At 45.1% G+C, this 15,424-nt stretch overlaps 1 protein-coding gene across 1 annotated transcript; it reads right to left on the minus strand.

Annotated features, from left to right (window-relative positions):
- Positions 1–11,239: 11,239 nt before the first annotated feature.
- Positions 11,240–15,219, minus strand: LOC115582104 (arrestin domain-containing protein 3-like). The gene is made up of 6 exons (XM_030417845.1): positions 14,688–15,219; positions 14,525–14,585; positions 14,230–14,401; positions 14,041–14,128; positions 13,702–13,958; positions 11,240–11,972 (listed from the first exon to the last, which is right to left on the minus strand). The coding sequence occupies exons 1-6, from the start codon at positions 14,944–14,946 to the stop codon at positions 11,844–11,846; spliced, it is 966 nt and encodes a 321-aa protein (XP_030273705.1). The 5' UTR covers positions 14,947–15,219; the 3' UTR covers positions 11,240–11,843.
- Between the last annotated feature and the right edge of the window lie 205 nt (positions 15,220–15,424).

Here is a 15,424-nt window from a genome sequence, read left to right on the forward strand (position 1 = left end):
AGAGGTTTTCCCATCCAAAGCCATTTGGATCTAATTAAAAGCAACATGTAAACAGTTCTTGTAATCGAGGAGACTCCGACGCAACAAGAGATGATTTATTGTTAATAATAAAAACGGAGCATTAAACTGGAGGGGAAATCCAATGATCAGCACTCAGCATCAACCGTCCCACTATAGGAAACATTAATTATAGGTTTCGAACCAATAGCGATGCCGTTTCCCATGAATGCAAACAAAGGGGTGCCATGAATTATTCACATATGTTTGCGGACAAGTGACGCATCCCCCAAAAACAATTGTTGTGTTTGTTTATTACAGTCTGAAAATGGTTCCGGTCATTCGCTGTATGCAGAGCAGACAAAACACCCTTTTGCGCAATCCCCCAATGGGCCATATATTGCGGTCTTGGATGTGTCACCCCGGGGAAGATGTCACATGTCAACAATAACAACACCCATTTGCTGTGCCAGGGGAGGATGAAAACATAGGATTCACTAACACAGCATTTAATTTTTTAAAACATTAAAAGACTTTCTGCATGGGAGACATTTCACAAGGAACAATAATTCACAACTCATAAAATGAAATAATTCGGAGCTGGGAAATTAGAACGTTTCCCACACTGGACTCTGTGGACTCTTAATCCTCTGTCCTGTTGACAAGATAGTGTCTGTTAAAATACATCTTGATTTTAATATTTCAATGCACAGAATGCTTTGAGGATAAAGACAGGCATTAAAGAGACAGCTTACCTGGAGAACAAATAGATGTAACATATTCTTTTCCGTAGCACAATTCATTTATCTCGACTGGGTCGGTGTGCGTTTCGTAGATGACATGGCATTCGGTTGTAGACATGACCGTAGCCTTGAGTCAAATATGATGGAACTAGATGGCACAGGCAGGCATCTACTCATGAACAAGAGGCCGGCTACCTAGGCTGGCTATTGTTACAGCTCAGCTGAGGGGGACACTGATAATAGTGCATTGCATAAAAATTGGCGACCTTGGGCCAACTTTAGTGATATTGGGCCAAATATCACTAAAGTAATTGCTAACTGCTCCTTACTGTAGCTGCTGTTAGCTGGTTAGCACAGTAGGGGAAGTGTTGGTGTTTACAGCCAAGGAGCTTTTGACCGGGGCAGGCCGAGGCTAGCTGGGTAGCATGTTAACTTTAGTAGATATCTCTGCAAGACAGAACATAGACGTCTTATTGATTTAAGAAAAACTGTTATTTCTTCATATTCTGTTGATCATTTTAGTACATTTCTTAACATTTCAACTGAATCGTTACATATTGTGCCTGTAATGTTCACGTCCCATGCTGTCACCAGCCAACCTGCCTCTCCTCCATCAACAGATTCATGCTTCTTCAAATGTAGTTAGGGTAGAAACAAAACAGTCCCCTTGCTCACAACAAGGTGAGGTGGATTAGTTTGAGTGACCTTCAATGATAGAAAGCAACACGTGAAGTGAGGGCAAAAATGTTCCGAGGGTGAATCAAGCAGAAATGTGTTCACAGTGTATTCATATACAGATGAACTCATGAAAACATGCTGACAAAGAGCAGTTCAGGGTGTAGGAAAATGGAGAAACTCCAAAATTCAGCGCAGGATACTTAAAGATTCTGGGATATTTCACTTTTGCATACTTACATTCTTCATATCGATAAATGCACCTCCCTTACCTACCCTTTCTCAGACCAGTCGATCTGCGCTTTGATTTGAAAATGAGGTTCCACTCCAACAAGAGGGATTTGGAAGGTTTGTGACTAACAATGATTAATTACTGTAATATTCAGGATGCATCATGTATTGAATTTGGCGTTGACCAGATCCAGCAGAGGGCCTGAGAGTGCACCAAGACCAGAGCCAAGGCCTCCCCGACCAGCTCTGTTAGTCCCGATCCAGCACTACAGGCTTAAAGAGAAACACATTGTCCGGCAACATGGGACAGAGTCAGACGCGAGGCAGGTGTGTGACAGGCAGAATCGGAGAGATATACTCTCATCAAAAGCACAGCACGTCTTTCCTCCCCCCTCTGTGCTTTGTCATCTACCTCCATCTAGTGGTTAAAAGCAAATAAAGTTCTGAGGGGGTGCTTCTTCTGCTTTATAGCCGAACCTGTTGCCTTCCACCAAGTCTTTCGACATCTCTGATGCAGGGGATAGAAATCGTTTGTTTGCTTGTATAGCTTTTTGACACGCGGCAGACAAACACTGTAGACGGCTCGATTGCTGTTAAATCACAGTTTGCTCTCTTTAATCATTCATCAAATTGATTATCATAATTAATTCTGAGTTAAATATATAATCAACAATGACAAACAGCACAGAACAGTAGTGAGGAGATCGCTGGCCTTTGCGTACACTACATCTCTAATCTGATTTAAAGCAAAGTATGGGATGTTTGGTTTACAGCGCAGAATATCTCAACCATGCTCTTCCTTGTTATTGCTGGATCGTCTGAGGTATCTGACTTAAAACTCTACCATAACTATGAGAATAAAATACTCACCATGTAACACTGTCATCATGTGCTGATGAGCAGGGATTTCTCTCCTAACGCCACAAGAGGGCAGTGTGCCACTGTTGCTAAAGGTAGGGGGCAACCAGGTGAGTGTTTTTCAAGGTCAGTGTTACACATCACACTTATTTGGGCAGGTGATGTGGTTCTCTACACGTACACGGTTTCTCCTTGTGAATTTATTTAGATAGCACTCGAGAGTCAATTACGATCCCTCCTCCCGTTTAAATGAGTTGATGAGTTACTCACAAATCCACCACACTGCTTACAGTGTGCTTCCACGTCAGCTAAGTCTCAGGATGCTACCGGCAGTGGGAGAAGACATCACTATTAATAAGCCTCTCACCAACACACACACACACACACACACACTGTCAGGGAATGACAGAGAGAAGGGTTGGTCTGTCTTTAACGGGGCTGCAGTGGTTGCACCATTTGCTCACACGCTGGCAGATGCACACACACACACACACTCACACACAGACAGAGAGAGAGAGCGAGACACACACACACACACACACACACACACACAGAAACCATCCATGAACTCATCCATGAGAAAAAGATCAGAGCCGTGGAGGAGCTGAGTTAGCCGCACACACACACACACACAGCTTCGCACACACACAGCTACACACACACACACTGCACGCCTGAGCCCCCATTGGTCGGCGTCTCTCCACCCCACCGCGGGAGTCTCTGAGGGGTCTGCTGCAGTACTCTGCTCCAGGGGCCTGGAAACGCTGGAGTGAGCCATTTTTTTTCTCTCCTTACTTCTATTTTTGGGCTGGATATCGGAGGTCCACAGCCTCCCTCATTTTTCCACTGTTATCCGACGCACTGGTTCCCAGTGTGCGGTGCTCTGTACAGTGTGAGCTTTAGTGCCTACACTGCAGATACAAACAGCAATAAGGCCCCGTTGCTCAGAGAGGCAATATGATACCACTGAGACAACGAGAATCTGTGCAATAAGCTGGTGAGGAAGGACACATAAATTGTGCCTCCGTTGCAGGGCCCAGGGGCAGCAGCCCAGTGCTCAGCCAGCCATGTACTCACTCCACGGCTAAAAGAATTTGGAAAGGACCCTTCCTGTAGCCCATCCCCCACAGGAGAAGACATGACTTAACTAGTCTCCTCCCAGGCGAGCAAGGAATCCATGACCAGTGGTTTGTTGTTTTTAGGTCAAACCCAAAGGTCCTGTTGTAGCGAAACTAACTGATGTCAGTCAACGGGCCAAACGTGCAGCGTTGTATTTAACTCGCACTCATGAGGGTGTGATGGTGGGAGCAAATCTAACACATCCCGGATCAGACAATCCACTCAGATCACATATCACAGTCTATTTTGAGCTTCCCCCCCCCCCACACGGTATCACAGGGGTGTTACACCTGAGGGAGAACACTCAAAAACAAAGGCTGAGAATAATATGTGGCTTGTTTATTAATTCATAAACACAGGTATGACTCGGGCCTACAGGTCACGAGCAGAACTACAATGTTTTGTTGGCCCTGACAGCTGGCAAATGTTACAGGTACTCAAAAAGAGTCTGGCAGTGTAACAGACTTTTTTAGTATGCGTGAAATACTTTTTTTTTTTTTTTTTTTTTTAAAAAAGGGGGTAACAGAGAAAAAAAACACGCCTGCACATTGACAGCGGCAGAGGATCCATCTTATCAGGCAGCTAGCTCTTCACCCCTGTGTCCTGGAAATAAAACACACAAGAGTATCTGCCCACATTCAGAAAATAGAGGGAGGTCCCTAATTCCACAATAGCCTATAGGGCTTCAGATTCATGTAGGAACCTGTCAGAGGAAAGAAGCATGTTTATGAATGAACAAGCTGCTTTCTCTGCCCGAGTTCAGCGTGTAGTCTGTTTGGGAAGAGGGAGGAGAAGGAGCCCCTGTGTGATGTGGAGGCATCCATCAGTGTGTTTTCATCGTGCTGTGCGTATGTGTGTATGTGTCTGTGCGTCTTTACGCATGATTAAAAAAAAAAAAAAAAAAAAAAAAGCCTTAATAAATAAACGTGTCAAATAATGAGAGGGATGTGCACTTTGTGAGCTGTGTGCAGCAGCTGGGGGAGAAAAAAAAAAGTTTTCACATCCTGCTCCAGCTGTTAGGTGAGACGCTTGATTGACAGTTTGTGATTTTTTGATGTTTGGGGTTTTTTATTTATTTATTTATTTATTTATTTTACGCAGTGGTTTTTCTGTCTCTCCGCGGCCTCGGAGATGGGTATCCGGCTTATTGATAGTGCCGAATGCCAGCGGGCATTAGAACAGCAAGCGGCCATCTGCCAGCCTAGCGAACTAGCAACCCCACCAGCTGCAGTCGCAAAACGCCCTACAAAGCAGGACATGCATGCAGCTTCTGACGTCTGCGGCCACACTGCGCTACAAAGCCCAGAAAAACCAGGAGCGGAAACAATGAGAATCAGGCTTATAGACGCCGCATAAGCTCCGCGAAAACCAGCAAGTTTTTTGGGGGAAGAGGCTGCCGTGAAGTGCACATCAGCTCATTTTCGGATGACCGGTTTGCGCGATTGTTTCCCCACGTTGAAAAACCCTATATGAAAAAAGACTCATGCAGGGGCACTTTAATACCCCGACATGGCGACGGCAAGAAAAGGGAGAGAGCTTTTTACTATTTTGGAAACTAGCGCGGACGCAGAAAGTAGCACGGCGTGCGACAGTCAAGACTCCCCGCTTAATCTTTCGGCCGATGTGAAGTGGTTCGAAATTCCGTACAGAAAGCCCGACTCGGACGAGGAAGACGAACTGCGGGAGGAGGAGGAGGAGGACGACGGCGGCGGCGGCGGCGAGGGGGAGAACGGATTCACGGGCGCAGCAACAGCAGCAGCAGCAGCCGCGGCGGAGACTGCGGACGCGGCCAGCTTCATCGCGGGAGGAGGCTGCAACATAATTTTGGTCACTGGCAGCAATGGGATCAAGCACGACGAGGAGGAGTACGCAGAGGACTGTTATTATTCTACCTCCACTAACTGCTCCGACACCACCTCGAACGATTCGGATATTGATTTCTCCGATTTGGAGGAGGAGGAGCGCAGGAGTTTTTTCAGCTTCCAAGATGACTTGGACGATGACTGCACTTCTCCCGACTTCTGGGGCGAACCTGACCAGGTGATCGCAATCGAACCTTTCTCCGCCGTCAGCGGCCCTCAGCACTCGCTGGGGGACGATGCCGACACCCGTGACTATTTCCGGATACTCTTCCCAGATTCTCTTTTTGAACACATGGTAGAACAAACAAACAAATACGCCCTCTATCGGCAAAGGAGGAGTGGAAAATCAGACCCCCACTGGCACCCCACTGATGTGAGGGAGATGAAGGCTTATGTGGGTCTGAACATTCTTATGGGCATCAATCAGCTTCCAGACACTGGCATGTACTGGGCCAGTGACATTTTCATAGGAAATGCAGGCTTTAAAAAAACAATGACTGCCAGGCGCTTTGAGAAACTCACCCAGTACCTCCAGCTGTGTGACCGTGAGAGCGAGCCTGTGCGTGGAGAGCGTGGGTACGACGCCCTCTTCAAAGTCAGGCCTCTGCTTGATGTGGTGGAGAACACCATGTGGGATGCCTACACGCCCAACCGCTGTTTGACCGTGGACAAGTGTGCCATTGTCATGAAGGGACGTTTCTCCCCCACCCAGTACATGCCCTCCAAGCCCCTGAGGAAGGGGCTGACAGTGTGGATGCTGTGTGACTCACGCTCAGGCTACTGCCACCGGGCCAAGATCTATGTAGGCAAGCCCGATGAAGACGAGGCGGCGGCCTCGCTGGGTTTCAGGGTGGTGACATCACTGGTGCGTGGCCTTGAGGGTCAGTACCACCATCTCTTCATGGACAGCTTCTTCACCTCAGTGCCCCTCCTCCAGCGGCTGCTGAGGGACGGACTGTACGCCTGCGGGCCCACCCAGCCGGGGCGCAAAGGTTACCCAGAGGTCCTCCGGCCCCGTAACGTTGGCAAGCTGTCCCAGGGCGAGTTCTACCAGTGCCAGCGTGGCAACCTGGTTGCCACGGTGACACGGGATGTCAAGGTGGTTAGCTGCCTCTCCACCAACTCTGCTCCAGGTATCGTGGGTATCAGTCCGGGCCGGCAGCTGCGCGAGGCAGACGGGGATGTCGAGAGCGACAGCATGGAGAGCTCAGGTTTGTCCTTCGGTGTCCCTCGCCCGCTGCCCCTGCTGTTGTACCAGGAGAACATGAGGGGTGTCGACCTGTGCGACCAGCTGAGGGAATGCTACCAGGTTGGCAGGCCGTGCAAGAAGTGGTGGCGCTACTTCCTGTGGTTCTACGTCAATCTGTGCATCGTCAACGCCTACATCATCCTGAGGGAGAGCAGAGGGGGCACGCCGCCGGCAGGCTTCAATGGCAAGCAGTTCACCCAGCGCCACTTCCGGGTGCGCCTGGCACAGCAGCTGATCGGAGACTACCAAGGGGCGAGGGGCATGGAGCGGGCAGCCCGCAAGAGACACGCAGATTCACCCATAGAGTACGGACACCGCCTGGAGCGCATGTCAGAGCGTTCTCGCCGCTGCAGGAACTGCACCAACAAGGGACTGCGACATGAAAGTGTCTTCGGCTGCAAGATATGCAATGTCCACCTATGCAGGGGAGGATGCTTCTCTGAGTTTCATAAATAAAACTGAACTGAATTTTTTTGTTTTTATATCCTTTGTGTAATCCAACAACTTGTGTCAAGGGAGTTTTTTTTAAAACATTGAAAACTATTTGTAATTCCAAAGGTTACCACTACAAGTGCACAATATAGTCACACACTTTATGTAGAGCTAGTTTTAGGATAGAAGTATTATTGCACGTGTCATAGAGAAAACAAACGGAGAACCTGTAGTTTATTTGAATTAGTATAGAATGTTTTGGCAACTCGCCTTCTGTAACACTGACAGAATTGCCTTGTGTCACTTTTTATACGTTTAAAATAATGAGAAGGATTTTATATGAAAAAAGAAGAAATCAAACTTTTCTGCACTTAAGATAGATCAGAAAATGTTTACTATGGGAAGTTTATCTCTCTGCTTTTCCAAAATAAAAACTTCATTACGATGTACTTTACTGAATCACCTGTTTCTGTCTGTGCTATTAAAGCAACCGGGAAAACAAACAAAAAAACAATGTGAATGAAATCTGAGCTTTAAGTGAATGAAGTGAATGTTTTCTGCTCCTCAGCACACATGAGAATCTGTGTGTCTCCGGGCCTTCAAGGGGACACAGCTTGGAGCAATTAGAGAGTAGAAAAAGCCCCTCAGTACTCTCCAGCCAGCGGACCTAGTGATGCCATTTCTCTCTCCAACCGCACTACAGACACACAGCCATCTGTGGCTCTATTACACTGGGTCCAAACCGAAAAAGTGGTACTTGTTACTGACGTGATTGAAAAAAAATGGAAGAAAGATGAAAGAGGCGCACTTTTCCTTTTGGAAGAGTCATCTGAATGTGTGCTCGGTTAAAGTAAGACGAGTATGAGGATGTTCGTTTCAATCAGCATGTACACGTCGCCTAAATGAGCGTGTGCTGGATCAAAGATGCTCCCGAGAGAGGAGGAGAATTTAATGAAGAGATATTTGTGACCACTGTGAAACCTGATGTTGTGTAGTTTTCGTCAAATCTTTGCCGTCCGCGCTGTTATCAGGCTAACAGGCTAAAGGCGGTGTGTAGGCAGAGATAGTCCGCTTCAGCAGGTCAGACTAGCCGTCTCCTGTGTCTCCTTCTGAGGTCTCTCTCTCTCTCTCTCTCTCTCTCTCTCTCTCTCTCTCTCTCTCTCTGCTTCCTCTCTCTCCTTCTCGAGCACACTCTCCTCTCTCTCTCTCTCTCTCTCTCTCTCTCTCTCTCTCTCTCTCCCTCCTCAGGCTCTTCTGTGCCATCCTACACACTCACAGCACACACACACACACACACATACACACACACTAACACACACGCACACTCATGGCACACACACACACACACTACACACTACACACACACCCTCCCTTCCCCTTCACTCTGCTCTCTCGCTCTCCCTCAGCCGCTCCCCAGCTGGGAGAGGGTTAGTCAACTGGACGGCCATCCCGCTGATCTGCGGGAGCCCCTTTGGGGAGTTACCATGGCAACCGTGGCCGATGAAGACAGGGAGTCGCCAGCAGGCCCGCATGGTTGTCATGGTACTCGCTCTGGCTACGGAGGTGGGAGGTGCCAGAGGCCACACCTCCCTACCCCTTCTCCAAAACCAGGCTGTGGTGTGTGTGTGTGCTTGTGTGTGTGGGTGTGTGCGTGTGTGTGTGTGTGCGTGTAGGGAGCTGGCTGGTTGACAGCCTGCACACTGTACACGGAGCCAGACTGGTTACCAGGCAGGCTTTGCTACATAGCATAGCCAACACCACGACTGCTGCCAAAAAATGAACTGAATGACATGAAACTGCTGCTCTGGAGACGTCTTAATGCAGGTGTAGGATTCAGGGATTAGAAGAATCTGTCACGCTCTGTTCTGCCTCAAAACCGAACCAGAGTGAAAGCTCCAATTCCAGTTTACTGAAGAACACGAAGCACGCTGCTGCTCTGCAGATATCTTCGTGCAGGTGTGGGAGGCTCAATTAGCTAAATCGTCACTGTGTTCTGTGCTTCATAAAACCACACTGCACATTTCTATTTTTCTACTCAGTCATACAGCATTAAGACCCTGTTTTTTTTCCCCATTCTAACATTTTGAGTTATGTCAATGGCTGTCAGTCCTCCTCTCCCAACATAGTCATTACACCCTCAAAGTTATTACAGTAATTGTTAAATTAAAAGTGGTTTTCAGGCAGTTTTGACATGTTATTTGAGTCACGTTTTGCGTGTTTCCACTTAAATATTAATATGCGTTCTAATAGACTCCAGTGACACATGATGACAAGTCAATTGGAGCAGACGTGAGCTGAAATATGAGTTTAATTTCCAGATTCCCACAAAGCATCGCTGAGGACATGCACACCAGAGCGGTGGAATGTGAAGCCCGTGTTGGTCACTGCTTTTTTCTGTCTAACACGGTCAGTTTTATTCCCTGTTCTGTGAGCTGAACGTGAAATCTTGAATCCCTATCTGTGCGTCGGAGCCAGCGTTCTCTGTCACTCTCTCTCTGGGTAGGTGGGTGTGCTGTATGTGGTGTCACAATAGCCAGATCTAATGCTTCCAGGATGGATCCCAACCATAAAATGCTCAGCTCTCAACATGTTTCCCCTCCTGGGCAGGGAGAGATCTCTGAGTCTCTGCTCAAGAACTTGGGCCTGGTTCCACTTAAGAACCGCTGGTTGGGTAACACATGTAGTTAGAATCATGAATGTGCCTTTGTTCAATACTTTCCTCTGTTGCAAAATGAGTCCGTGGACAGGGATGAGCGTGAGAATCCCCTAACATCTAATCCTCCAGCTCTTACTGATTCATTCTTTGTCCTGCTGCTGCGGTGTATAAATGTTTGCTCCCAACAGTGGTGCTTTGAGAGGAGACAGCGAACGACTCCTTACATTTTCAGAGTTAAATCTGAAAGAGAGTCTTATAGAGAATACATTATTTACCTTAAATGTATCTTAATAAAGGACTAGTTCATCCCAAAAGTCAAAATTCAGCTTTTTACATACTAGTGCTGTTTTGGAGAGGTACATTTACACAACTACTGCATTTAAGAACAGTTTGAGGTACTTGTACAATTCCTTATACCACTTTATTTCAACTCCACAATAGGATTTTTTACTCTATACACACAGTTTTGAAACAAGTTCGTAGAATATTACTTTGGTAAAAGTGAAAGTCACCCACACGAGTAGCACTTGAGTAAAAGTAGTAGAAAGTATCTGATATCAAACGTACTTAAGTATCGAAAGCACAAGTAAAAGTCCATTTTACAGATATTTGCATGCATGTTTCCACTGTATACTGTCGGTGGACGACTGCTGGATCCAGTACTCAGCGTATTTTCTGATTACTGTACTATTACTGTGATGTAAAAATGTGCTACTTTGGCTCTGATGCAGTATGGTATCTGCAAAGTAATGAGTGACTACAATTATAAAAAAAATAGATGTAAGGTAGTAAAAGTAAAGTAATTGTCTCCAAAATGAAGTGGAGTGGAAGTATAAATGAGAAGAAGGGAAATACTCAAGTAAAGTGCAAGTACTTCATAATTGCGCTGAAGTACAGTAACCTCAAATGTAATTATTTACAATCCATCGTTGACAAAAACAAAACAAAACCACAGTGTGTCTGTACGATATAATGTATGGCTAAAGCATACTCAGAAGTGCTCTGGCCTGTGGCCTCTCGTCGTGTTTCACGTGTCTATGAGTTGTTAGCAGCTCCACCAAAGAGACATTTACCCCATAAACGTTTCACATGGCTCCATTTAACTGACTGTTCGAGGCTTAACAATCCATAACTCCCTAATAGTTTACGGAAATGAAAACAGATTTGTGTAGCGGACCTTTGTCTTTCCTGCCTCGTTCAACTAAACCACCGCACTGCGTATGAAGCAGTTAAAACCGGCTCCACCTCTCTGATGCATCGTTATTAACAGTCTGATAATGTGACAGAAGAATGTCAGATAGTTTCGAGGAGTTTATTTTAATTTTATTTTGGATATTTGAAGTACATCAAGTTAATTAAGTAAAGTACACACGTTCTTTACTCAAGCAGAGGTACAGACACCTGTGTAAAAAAGACTGGTAAAAGTAGAAGTACTGATTCAACTGCTTTACTGTGCTGTACTGCGTTACTGTACAGGCTCCGAAATGTGCTCAAAGTATAAAAGCAAAAAGTATCCATTAGCCATTTCTGTGCAAAGCTGACTGAACCTCATGTAATAGTAATGTAATGCAAAGACTATTACACTTAAAGGTAGAATCAGTAGAATTTATATGAGCTGTTCGCAAATGCACCAGAGAGACAGTCTCATTCACAGGATGTCAAATACAGATATTATGGGCTGGTCAGGAGTCATCATCAATGATCAATAATCCCCTATAACTCATTCAAACTAAAGTAACAAACCTGTTCTGCAAACATAAGGAGACAAAGTTACAGATATGCCTGTTAAAATGTACAGCGTGAAAGTTAAAAAGTTGTCAGAGGTGCATTTTAACTCCAACCTATTTTACTTGAGTAAAGAATCTGAGTTAGTCACATGAGCCAACTCTCACTAGCAGTCTTAGTGACACACATCTCCATCTAGTGGACAAAAAGAACACACAGTGAACACATTTTCAAGCACTTCAGGTAGTTGTTTCAATCATTCAGCAGCACACTTTTAAATTTTTTTTAATTTGTTTCTATCCAGGAAGCTTTCTGAACCAGATCGATCTCTTTGGTTTCTGTTGATGTGGTTTTGGAGAACCCAGCAGGATGACCAGAGGGAGTTTGATCTCTGCGTCTCTTGCCAGTGGGACGTCAATAGTGACCTGTACACCAGAGAAACACAACGTCTGATAGTGTTTCAAGCTCACGCATACTCTATTTGTATGATACTCGTTTGTATTACTTACGTTTATATGAATTCTACTATTGATAAAAGCATGACAACGTTGATATGACCAAACATCCCCCGACTTTCCATTGGGGTTGGTGACTTCCTCTCTCTGTGCCTTTACACCAGTGTTTACTGAAAACACACGGACCCCAAACCTTTCTGAGCTGATAGTCGGTCAGAACAGGTTGGGCTGTAATCTGACACCTTCTCCTACATGTATGCTCACCAGTGTGCAGACAAGCCATGAGGGCTGTCCCCTTTAACCCCTCCTCCTCCTCCTCCTCCTCCTCCTCCTCCTCCTCTCTCCTGGCCTCTCTCCACTCTCATATAGCCACAGTGCGGCACTGTTGTCATCATGTCTGCCACACTGAAGGAAGATGTGTTTGTGCAGCTGTATCTAAGCATAATTTTCAACAAGCAAATCATGGACAGTTTGTAAATTGTGATTTTGTTGTTCTGTTGTGTACATGTGACATCTATCGCAGAGGGAACCCCTCCTCTGTGGCTCTTCACAAGGCTTCTCCCACCTCCCGTCCTGTGACCCTCAAGTCAACGGTGAACGTTTGCTTTGCTTCATATTAACCTTGTAATGTCCTCCCGATTGCCTTACACCTTTTGTCCTCCCTGTCTGGTTTGACTGTTATTTGAAGCATACAGTGTAAATTGTCAATCAGTTCTGTGTAACACCTTTAGTCTTACTTCGGTCCAACCCATTACCACAAATTCTTCCCTTCGTTTTGGAATTTGGAACATTATTTTCACACCAATTGATGAATACAAAGCATATTTTGATGGCAAAAGATTTAATTTGGGGTCAGAATGACCCCAGGACAACAAGAACTGAGGTCCCTGGAGGCCCCTAGAATAAACTACTGTAAGGCTATTGCAAACACCAGATTTACAATAACAATTGCCTGATAAATGGTTTATAAAGCATTTCATCATGTGTTATAAGTGAACGTTTAGCTAAAGTTTAATAAACTATACAATTACCATTTATTAATGATGGGTATCATAAAATATTGACTAATTTCTTCTCAGAACATTATTAGCTGTGTCATTAATGTCATCTGAAAAAAACAACAACAGATTATTATTATTTTAGGAAATTTAAAGTAAATTTGCATGTTGTGTGAAATCAAAAATATATGGTTTTCTTTAATACAAATTTCTGCAATCAATATTAGCATGTAAATGCTCGTGTACCATCCTTTAAGTAATGTCAAAGAAACACTTTCTCATCTGTGTCTGCTGGTCTGTGGCTGTCTCCACAATGACCGCCACTAACTCCCCAATAGGATGTGATACTTGCAGGACCGCCGATTGCAGGGAACACCGGGTCACTTGTCCAAGGCCCTGGGTCTTTGGAGGGCCCAAAGAGGCCTTAAAATAATCTCTAACCAATGAAATAATTTGCTGGGGGGGCCAATTTGAGATTGTCCTGGATACCCATGGCAAACATGAACCCAGTAAGTAGATCCATCTATTTGATAAATTGAAGATGCAAAATTGGGAGCTTTCTGATGACAAAAAGTATAGCCACCTCTGGAGTCAGTATATATTTCAGTCACTATGATCAAGACTGACTTGAGCTGGTTTAGAAACAGTGTTAACTGTGAACCAATGCCACTATACCATGTTTGTGACAACAATATGAATACCTTGAGTCTGTACTCGAGCTTCATCATGCAGCAGTTGAAGAAGGTCGGGGGAAGCTGCGGGGGGATGCTCAGAACTTTGGTTATAGTCCAACTGGTCTGAGCCGGAACAGAGTCTCCGCTCCCAAACAGCATGTCATCGGTGTGCACTATCCTCTTCGATTGAGCCGCAAAGGTCTGCTTCTCACACAGGTAGAAACTGGGGGTTACTGTGCGCGCTGACTCATTGAGTACTTCAACAGAGACCCCCAACGCCTCACCTGTTTACATTCAGGAAAAAACATCATTAATATTTCTGTCAGAGCCTTTCAGAAAAATGTGTTCTAAGTGAAATGTGCTCACCTTGCTTTACTCCCATTTGCTCCGAAGTGACATTCATTGTAACCTTATCGGAGCCATAAAATGAGATCCTGGTCACACATTGCTGCTCCTACAAAATAAAGGTCGATGATGTTGATGTTTGATACCGTTGACTGAGCTAGGCTGATACAAATCTGACTGGAACAACCTGAATGAAAATAAATTCTATACCTTCAGTCCAATGATGATCATTTCTGATTTGGAGGCGAAGGGGAACTCGGACTTGGTCAGAAAAGGGAACTCGGTCTTGGTTTTGTGGACGTGCCAAATGGACTGAGTCAGTTTAGCTCGCAGGCTATATGTAATTTTGCCCCACTTCCCAACATAAGATGAAGGCATGTCTCTGTAGGGAAATAATAATAATAATCCAAATAAATGAGGGAGATTATTTGATCTCACCAGCCGACAGGAAGTGCTTATGATCAGTGTAAACATTCCAGGAATTAGGTTACATTAGCTCACTTACATATTTGGAATCACAAAGGTGAACGGATACACATTTCTCCCAGCGCTGATGATTTCTGAACCTAATAAAGATAAATGTTTTTTTTTTAACATATACATTTATCACAGCTTCAAACTATGTTGCTTTCTTCTTTCTATTGGCACAAGAGAGCAACAATACAAACCATCGCCTTTGTTTTTATCCTGTAGAATGATATGTTCAAAATAAAAGTATTTCTTCTTTTCACTGTGGACCCCCGTGGCTTGTCCTTGTTGTTCATGCCATGTCACCTTCGCTTTTCCTTTGGCTTTGACCGAAAAACACTGCGCCTTGGTTTCCTTGCTGGTCACCACTGTCACCCTCCCTGAGAGGGTGTCCCCGGGAGAGAAGGTGCCTCGTTCATTCAGCTTGTTGTAATCCAATGAGAAATGCCTAACAGTCATGATAAGGCGATATCAAATAACCTTTCCTAAAGGTTGTGGAATGAAGGCGAGAGGATGATCTCCTTCCAGGCAGGTTTGACTTGATCCACGATGGCCTTTTGTTTGGCAGGCGTACGCACTGCAGCATGGGTCGTTTCCAGAACCTGCATCTGTGTCAAACAGGGTCACGTGATCAAGGGCTACAGGTGTCACTTTCACGTAGGTAACTCTAGCCAGCCAGCCTCGCAGGCTAGATTAGGCCAAATGAGAATGACGTTATGCATGTACTTCGACAACAGACTATAACACTGTGTTATATGTGTGCAAACTCATTGGTATTACTCAGTGAATGCTAGCGAAAACAAGGTGAAAACCACAGTGCAGCACTGCAAAACATGCTTACCTTATCATTAACATTATGTTTATGAAATTATATACCGAAAATAGTAAAAATATAAAACAGAACAATCAGAAAATTTATTATTCCTGCTGGCATTTT

The sequence above is a fragment of the Sparus aurata genome, chromosome 5 (genome assembly GCF_900880675.1).
Source record: "Sparus aurata chromosome 5, fSpaAur1.1, whole genome shotgun sequence".
Lineage (NCBI taxonomy): Eukaryota > Metazoa > Chordata > Actinopteri > Spariformes > Sparidae > Sparus > Sparus aurata.

Excerpts from the sequence above, each read along its gene's own strand:
- LOC115582104 (XM_030417845.1), bottom strand. The coding sequence starts at position 14,946 with ATGACTGTTAGGCATTTCTCATTGGATTACAACAAGCTGAATGAACGA. Across the intron at positions 13,959-14,040 it reads GCAAATGGGAGTAAAGCAAG|GTGAGGCGTTGGGGGTCTCT; the intron begins GTGAGCACATTT and ends GAATGTAAACAG. Across the intron at positions 11,973-13,701 it reads AGCTCGAGTACAGACTCAAG|GTCACTATTGACGTCCCACT; the intron begins GTATTCATATTG and ends TCTGGTGTACAG.